This window comes from Salminus brasiliensis, chromosome 7, assembly GCF_030463535.1.
Source record: "Salminus brasiliensis chromosome 7, fSalBra1.hap2, whole genome shotgun sequence".
Taxonomy (NCBI): domain Eukaryota; kingdom Metazoa; phylum Chordata; class Actinopteri; order Characiformes; family Bryconidae; genus Salminus; species Salminus brasiliensis.
This window is the reverse complement of record NC_132884.1, coordinates 19,071,937-19,081,302: the sequence shown is the minus strand read 5'-3', so window position 1 is coordinate 19,081,302 and position 9,366 is coordinate 19,071,937. Positions and strand designations below refer to the sequence as shown.

At 40.7% G+C, this 9,366-nt stretch overlaps 1 protein-coding gene across 1 annotated transcript; it reads left to right on the top strand.

Annotated features, from left to right (window-relative positions):
- The first annotated feature begins 398 nt into the window (after positions 1 to 398).
- On the top strand, positions 399 to 2,105 carry LOC140559636 (general transcription factor II-I repeat domain-containing protein 2-like). Its single transcript, XM_072683184.1, is given in 4 exon segments — positions 399 to 594; positions 597 to 1,346; positions 1,349 to 1,843; positions 1,846 to 2,105. Coding segments are annotated over 4 exon segments (1,701 nt in total).
- Positions 2,106 to 9,366: the final 7,261 nt, after the last annotated feature.

Genomic DNA, 9,366 nt, shown 5'->3' with positions numbered 1-9,366 from the left:
ATAAAGCCCCCCAACTCTGGAATAACCTTCCAGATAATGTTTGGGACTCAGACACAGTCTCAATCTTTAACTCTAGTCTGAAAACTCATCTGTTTAGTTTAGCTTTTGGTAATTAATGTTTCCCCTTAGATCACGTGTCAAACTCAAGGCCAAATGTGGCCCGCCGTGTCATTTGTTGTGGCCCGCAAGATCTTAAAAGATCTGCTTAATGCTGTCGCTTCACGGGTACCATAATTGGCATGAATTGTGGGAAAAGGAGTTTATTGTCAATGCATGCTTTTAGACTAATTCTAAAGCGTGCATTGACCTTAAACTACATGTCCCCACAATGCATGCAGATTATGCTTTTTTCAACAAGTGGAATTACAGCTACAATAAGCTACAAATATGATCCCAAAATGTCCAGGAAAAGAAAAATTGATGCCGATGGAAGACCGTTTCAAGAGGGATGGGAAGGCGAATACATGTTTGTGCTTCAAGGAGAAAAAACGGTATGTCTTTTGTGTTATGAGACGGTGGCAGTTGTCAAGGAGTACAATTTACGTCGGCACTTTGATCCCAAACACGGAGCTAAGTATGCCAAAGTTAGCCTTCAAAAAAGCAACAAATTGTACAAGAATTAAAAGGCAAATTGCGATCGCAGCAGAATATGTTCACAAGAGCTACGGCCCAAAACGACGCAGCAGTGAAAGCTAGCTTTATTGTAGCTGAAGAAATCGCTCGCGCGTCTAAGTCTTTTTCAGAGGGTGCATTTTTGAAGCAGTGTATGCTGAAGGTCTGTGAGCAGGTGTGTCCCGACCAGATACAGACATTTAAAAATGTCAGTTTATCAAGAAACACCATCGCGGAGCGAATTAAGGAACTCGCAGGAAACCTGGCAACACAGCTGGCCGCAGAGAGGCGCAACTACCAAACCTTTTCATTAGCGCTTAATGAAAGCACAGATAGCACGGATACAGCGCAGCTATCCATTTTCATTAGAGGCATGAAGTCGGACCTCTCTGTCACTGAGGAGCTGTTGGATATAGCTGCCATGCATGGGACCACAACGGGATGAGACATTTTCGATGCGGTGGAGAAGTCCTTAAGTAAAAATGCATTGCCCTGGGAAAATTTGGTTGGATTAACCACAGACGGCGCACCTGCAATGTGTGGAGGAAAATTGGGCTTGGTTGGACTAATGAAAGAGAAAATGCAGAAGAGTAACTGTCACACGCACCTTATAACTTATCATTGCATTATCCATCAAGAGGCTTTGTGTGGGAAGGTGCTGGGGATGGATGATATAGTAACCACTGTCATGAAGACAGTGAACTTCATTCGGGCGCGTGGCCTGAATCACCGTCAGTCCAGCTGTTCTTGCAGGAGATGGGCTCGGAGCACGGAGACGTGCCGTACCATACGGAGGTGCGGTGGCTGAGTAGGGGCAAAGTCCACAAATGATTTTTTGAGCTTAGGGAAGGCATTGCTCTTTTCATGCTGGGTAAAGGAAAACCCATGTCCGAACTGTCAGTTCCAAACTGGCTGTGTGACTTTGCGGTGTTGGGCGACATTACCGAACATCTTGCCCAACTGAATCAGAAGCTTCAGGGACGCAAACAAGTCATCACGCAGATGTCCGACATGATCACCGCTTTCCAGCGTAAACTTGATCTATGGATGTGCCAGGTGAAGCAGGACAATCTTGCCCACTTTCCTGTTTGTCAGAGCATCTCAGCCTCATTTCCCGGCAGTTTTTCATGTGCTCAGTTGGCTACCAAACTGAACCGGTTAACGAATGAGTTTGATCGGCGCTTTTGTGACTTTAGAGCCCAGCAGTCAGGCTTTGCCATCTTTGCCAATCCCAGCACCTTCAGATGGAGCTAATCAAGCTTCAAAGTGATCGTTGCCTAAGAGCAAAGTTCCAGGATGCTGCAATCCAGGACTTTTACTGTCTGCTTCCCCCTGATTTGATGCCACAGCTTCAACTTCATGCTGCCTGTGTTTTGTCCATGTTTGGGAGCACCTATCTGTACGAACAGATGTTTTCAATGATGAATCTCAACAAAAACAAGCACAGATCACAGTTTTGTGTTTATTATTTTCAGAACATGATCAATGGATGAGGATGGTGGAGAGGGGGTCCACTTGGTGTGTTCAAGAACAGGCAGCATCTCCTAATCAACTCCACCTAAAAACTTGACCAATATAGTGAACTGAGACAACCCTGTTTAGTACATATACTACTTTATATGTGTAGCAGTGTATTTAGTGTTTACACAGGTTTATGTGTTTTTGCAGACAAATGTTTACTGTAATCAAACCATCTGTCATTAAGTGTATGTATGACCTCTGCAAGGGTGTGTGCAGCCATTTGTGTTTTGTAAAATGCCACATCTGTTACACATGTTCTTAGCAGCTCACAGTTGTTGGTTGTATTGTTATTCTGCCCCTTTCAATTGTGACAAAGTTTTGAGTTAGTTAATGTCATAACTTGTGTTTGATGATATTTTCAATCGTTGATTGATGGAGTAATACGAGTTTCTTAACCTGACAAATTAACAGGATTTATGTTATGTTAACAGAGTAACAAGCAAACATATTTTTCATCTATTCAAATATTTATAAGTTGAATAAGTAATAAATTCAGAGTTATTTAACATTAAGGAGTACTAATATTTATTCTACATTACATTTGGTTGCATTTAATTACATTTATACTGTCTTACAGTTACATCTGGCCCTTTGAGGGCAACCATTATGGTGATGTGGCCCTCTGTGAAAATGAGTTTGACACCCCTGCTATAGAGCTTTCAGTAACACTTAGGAGCCTAAGACACTGTATCAGATGGTAAAGATGTAATTGATGTGATAAGAAATATCTATTTTTTACTCTTATTATGATGCTTGAGTTGGCTTTATGAGCTTCTTTTTTGATCTTAACTGGTGTAGCAGTTATTTTAACTGCTCACTCACTTCTGTTAATGTCTGTTAGCAGGTATTTGCTGATAGACACTGACAGAAGTGAGAAACCAGAAATGTGAAAAGGGCCCATCCACAAAGTGCAGGGTGCAGCATGTGTTTGTATGTGGTGGAGGTTTGATGAGACAGGTGAGATAACTTGTGAACTTGTGACTGGTACACTGCGCTGCTGTCTGTTCAGGAGCCGAATTGCTCGGGGATAGAAGCTGTCTCGGCTGGTTCTGGTCTTCATGCTTCTGTACTTCATGCCACTGGGCAGTGGCTTGCGTAGGTGGCAGTGGCGGTTCTAGACCATTTTAAGGGGGGGGGGCAGTCTAGGGCCAGTGGTTATGTTAGAGGGGTCGATTACTTTCTAGCGTATGGTGCTTTACAGGCATTAAGAAACAAATATCTGCAACACTAAACATTTTTATTTTTTACAGTTTAGACTCAGTTTTTATATTCAGTCTTATCATGTTCATCTGACCTTCTGCACAAGTCTTTCTTTTTTTTGGAAGAAGTGTGAAATATCATTTTTCCTCTTTTTGAAAATAAATACAGAGCAAAAACAGTGTCGAGCCACCACTACGAGGGGATTGCTGCGTTAGCTTTGCCTTCATTTTCTTCGGGATTAATAAAGTATTAGTTTGGCTGAACCTCAAACACATCACTTCGTATATAAATGACTTGATATGCAACACATTCTGAAAAACATTGTAAGACAGGATAAGATCATCCTTTATTAGTCCCACAGTGGGGAAATTCACAGTGTCACAGCAGCAAAAAGATAGGGATAGCAAGACACACACTTAAGATAATATATACAATATAAATAATAACAGTCAAAACAATTGACACACATTGACCCTCGATTGCACATGAGAATGGGAGATATTGCACATTGTAATGTTTATGTGAATGAGCTCTTTATCCTAATTAAAAATATGTACAGATAAATGTATCCTCCGCATTTGACCCATCTGTGGTCGTGAACACACACACACTAGGGGCAGTGAGCACACACACACCTAAAGCAGTATATATTACATTAACAGTTTCCACATTTTTCAACAGTTTTCTTTTACATTTTACTTACCTTGCTTATCTTTGTCGCCGTGTGTTCACAGAGTTGAGGAGAGACACGCCTAATTTAGGGGGGCCGTAGGGGGGTCCAAATGTGTTATAGGAGGGGCACTGGGCCCCTCTCGGCACCCCCCTAGAACCGCCACTGGTTGGTGAAGTCCTTAATAATCCTCCTCAGCTCCTCAAATAGTAACTGGTGAATAATTCTTTATCTTCAATAAATGGATGATCGTTTTAAATCTGCATGGTGGAGTGGAGAGTTAGAATTAGAAGCCAACTTTAAGGTTTGTTTTGGCTGCTAAGTGGAAACGTCTCTGTACTTATAATGTAAAATAAAGCTCTGTTTTGTTTTGATCACAGAGAGATGGATAGGATTGGAACTTAAAAAGCTGATACTTGATCTAATAAAAATGCCTGGATCAGTTCCTGATCCTGAGTCAATGGATCTTATCGGGACATCCCTAGTTGCTGCCCTGTTCACTTGTGAGTGTATGCTCACTGCCACGGATTGGTGGCAAGGTGAAATTCCACTGTACTGCTGTGGTGATAAAGTGTGGTTTCCTTTCCTTTCTCAGAACCCTTCTAGCTAGCCCTGTAGCTGTGTGTAAGGATCTGTACTATGGTAGTATAACCTTGTCTTTTATCTGTTCAGCTGAGGAAGATGTACGACGTTGCACTGGTGTATCTGCATGGGCTATTGGGAATGCAGATCTTTATGCCATGGTGACCAAAGCCCTCTGCAGCCTTTACCTTCCAGTGCCTGGGACTGCATTGTGGGAATTAGGGAACCCTTTAGAGTAAGTATTCTTGTACCACTCATACAGGGGGGCCTAAAGTGTATTTTGTCATTTTGGCCATTCCTAAAATGTGTTAGAGTGTGTTATGTTAGGAAATCAAAACAAGTAAGTATTTCTGGCTCTGCTTTTGTGGAACATTTAGAACAGTGCTACTGGAATACATCTCCAGGCTTCTCCACACAACAGTCCGTATTTATCAACATTGTGTGAAAACAAACAAACAAAAGGAGAAAAGGAAAGAAAACCAGTAAGACGCTGAAACTATGGCCCGAGGTCACCTCATAACACCTCCACTGTGATGCCGGCCAGAATAGGCTTCTGTTGGTCAAAGCTGGGGAGTCGACATGAAGGAATAGATACACCAACTGGCCACTGCAGTGACGCAGACATGGTGGTAGAGTGTGTGTGTGTGTGTGTGTGTGTGTGTGTGTGTGTGGTGCTGGTGGTACAAGTGGATCAGACACAGCAGTTTTAAACACTGTGTCCACTCTGCTGTTTCTGATCCAATCAAATCAGCACAACAAACTCTAACAAACCATCACCATGTCAGTCAGTCAGTGTCACTCTAGTGATGAAATTTATGTATATATGAAGGTCAGTCTGAAACGGTGGAAATTCAGATCATCCCTGTTATTAAACATAAAATAATCTTCTTTCAGTTAAATCCACTGTATTTTAACATCACTTTCCTACCTACTCATAATAAGACTTTCTTGTGCTCATATCATTTCATAGCTAAATGATAAAGATGGATAAATTTACAATTCAATAAACTAAACCAAATGATCAAATCACTCCACAAAATCATCAGTGTCTGATGTATTCATGGTAGGAGTTTCAGACATTTCTTACTGTAGGAATGTGGAGTAATGGGATAGCAAACTTTTGTGAAGTGTCAATTTAGTATTGGGTAGACAAGATTTTGAAAAGTCAAACTGTTATGAATTCACACCCATAAATTCTTGAACAGTACCTGATGTATTCATGGTATGAGTTTCAGACATTTCTTACTGTAGAAATGTGCAGTAATGGGTAAATGCAGTAATGCTTAAAAATACAAATAAATACAATTAACAAAAAAAATAAAAATAACAAAAACAAATAAATAAAATTAACAAAAAACAAATAAATAAAACAACAAATAAATAAAATGAATGAATAAACTTTGCTTTATCTGAATTAGATTTTTTTGGTGGTTAAGACATAACTGCGCATGTGCAAGCACAGCTTTTGCCGGGCAGACTGCAGACATTTTACACACACATCTTGCTTCTAGGAGGTAGAGTTAGCGTATATGAGAAGACTTTGTTATTGCACAGTTACACTGTAGGATAGTTTATTTTGTTTGTCTTTATGAATCCACGTATATGCTTGATATTTCTGGTAAGTTTATGGGAGCACTAAGCATAGCTAAAAGGTCGCTAGCTAGCGCTGTCTAACTGTCTGATCTGCTCAAATGAATGCAAATTGAACTAACAAAATTGCACCAGGCGTCCACAAACCTTTGTCCACACAGCATCAGTTTGTGGTAATGGTACTGTGTCAGTCAAAAGCACCTTTGAGTCTAGATTTAGTCCTGATTTGAGAGGCACAGGAGTGTTTTATTAAATGCACTGCACAAACACTCTTGCTAAAGTAAGCTGAATATTCCCAAAACATCATATTTCCACGTTTAGCAGCAGAAGGTCACAGTTCATCATTGTAATCAGAAACTAAATGTTTTAGAAGAGAACAGTTTCTTCATACAGCATATAGAGTTCATATAGCTAGCATATGCAGTTCTGATAACCATGTTGACCTGATTCAAATGTAAATGAATTTTAATGTAAAATTGTCATTTGTAATGCTTTTTGTTTTTAACATATTGTAACAGTAATAATTGACATTCCACATGCCAAGTTAAAACATCAAGATAAAAAGGTATGTTCAAAACCAAATGTATATAAATGCTATTTTCTCCATAGGCTGAAACTCTTGTGATGGATTGTTGTTGTGCTGTTTTTAAGGATTCTGGGACGTGTCCTAAGTCATTGGTAAGTGTGTTGATTTAATCAACTACTTGTATTTAACAAATAGGCTTCATAGAGCTACTTTTTACTTATTTTATTGATCAGATTAGTTATAAATGCAGTTTGATTCATGCATGTAAATGTCATTTCTACAAAGATCATAAACTTCATGTTCATATTTTTTCTTTTCTATTTTATGTTTTTCTTTCCTCGCTGCTCTCCACTTCACTGCCTGTTTAACCGATGCCCTCCCCCGGCTCTGGTAGGACTTTGAAGACTTTCTTCTAAACCACTTCTATCTGAGGAATCGCCTGATCCCACGAATGTTCTTGCTTTAATCTCCACACTTTCTGGATCAGTTTGCAGTCCCTCTTTTTGTCCTCCAGCTTTTCTGCTCTTTCACGCTCTTTCTGCTGCGCCATCTCCTCAGCCTTCTGCTCCTTGCTGGCTTCTTTCCTTTGGGCATGCCGAACTATCCTGGCCCTCAAATGGTAGAACCACGCGCAGCATTCCTGCGCCTCCTCCATTTCTGCCAGCCTTTCCGCGGCCCTCCGCTTCTTTTCGGCGTATCTCGCCTGAACCATTTAATGTACTCTTCTTTTTCCTCCTGAGCCCTCAATCTGGCGATTCTCTCTTTCTCTTATTTTGATTGAAACAATGGCAAAGCCTTCCTTCCTGAACTCTGCAAAACAGGTTTTTTGGTTTATTCCACCATTTCACAGGGGTGGCGGTTTCTGGACGTTCTGCCTGGGTCTCCACGAAATCCAGGTGGCCTAAGTTCACTTAAGCTCCTCTATGGGGGCATCGTCCTTACAGAAGTTCACGTCATTCTCTGGGTCTCCATCAGCCAACCCTTCTTCTCCCAGCCGCTCCAGGGCATTCTTCAACTTGAGAGCGACGGTCTCAATTTCCACGTCCGGCTGTGTTGGGACCCTGTAGAGTTCCAGGTCCCTCTCAGTCACCACCAGGGCTGCTGAGACCTTCCACACGCGCTTCTGAAGGGCCGCACAGCGAGCTTCCGCCAGGTCTTTCAGCCTCAGAAGATGCTCCAGCTCCCCCTTCAGGAAGCTCACCTTCTGCTCCACCTGCTGTGAGATCCGCACCCCAAACACCTGCCTCTTTGAGCTGGTGTGCAAGTATTGTGAGCTCCGCTCCGAACTCCTCCAGTTCCATCATTCCGCTGAGCTGCAGACGTCACAATTGCAGTATTCAAGCGCAGCGCCCCTCCTTTATCACCTCTCGTTTATATACGATGATGTCATCAAATGTAAACCCCAAACACGCGGCTCTTTATTAAAAAATTGCTTTATAAAATTGTGCTCGTTTTATCTATTTAAATGTGTTTGATTTTATTTGATAATAACAAGAAATGCTTAAATGCTTCATCTGAATTTCCATTGTGTGTCAAATGAATGTACCAGTGGTAAAACTGCCATCGTAACGTCTAAGCAAGCTGAAGCAGTATAAATTAGAGCATGCTTTCAGCATCATTTAAGCCTCAATCGTACTACAAAGAACAATTCTAAATTGTCGAACCACAACTGCAGTTTATTTCCACTGTTGAATGTTTTACAGGTACCTTTAGGCAATAATCACATTCTTGATAAAACCTTAGACAATCACCTTCTGTCCGCGGTAGAACAACAGTCAGATCATTATAATATACAAGTCATTTTGTATAATATACAAGTCATGTGATAAGTTGTGTTTCAAGAGCAACAGTGTTGTGTTGGGAGATGAGCTGCTAGTATTGCTGGATTTCTATGTAGATGACATTGACCTAGGTAATTATTTAGACACATCCAGAAAAAACACCAAGTCTGTGTAGTATATTAAAATCCCAGCAATTTAACATCCGTTCGTAATTCCTTTTCTCATCTTTTTATTTATCTTCACTGTGCAAAGCAGATTATGTCAAGACATATGGATATATAAAGGTTTTAGAGCCTTTGCTGCAAAATCGTGTTAAAAAAAAGCATTAAAAAAGTCAGGGCATTTTCATTGCACAGCTTGGTGGTTTGTTAAAGGCATAGAGCAGAATGCCATAGCACACAATTTGTGTGTTGTCTTGTCTGCGCGGCTTTCTCTGCACTGAGATGTTTCTGTTAAAGGAATGAACTACTGGTGTGTCGTATGATTGTAGTTCTCGTCTTGGCGCCTGTGAGAAAATACTTGCTGCACTGACAACACATCTATCTGGGCTTGTCCTGGAGTGAGCAGTTACTTCCAACACCAAGCTGTCAAGTAAATCTAAATTCAAAAGGAGACGCTGTTGTGTTAGCATATTGGCTCCAATCAAGTGTGGTGTGAAAAGAGTGAACTTGCAGTGTTGTTTTATGTGTATTTTATGTGTGGCTGATTTATTTTGATGTAAGGTCATTATAGAAAATATTATAAAACAACAAGGGGGGAAATCACATTGTATAGAGACACTCACATGGGAGATAAAGTAGTTTTTCTAACAGTTTCTTTTGTAGAACGTTCAAGGTGCTTATGAGCTACATAAACTTTTTACATATTTTAATTAAGTAGAAACA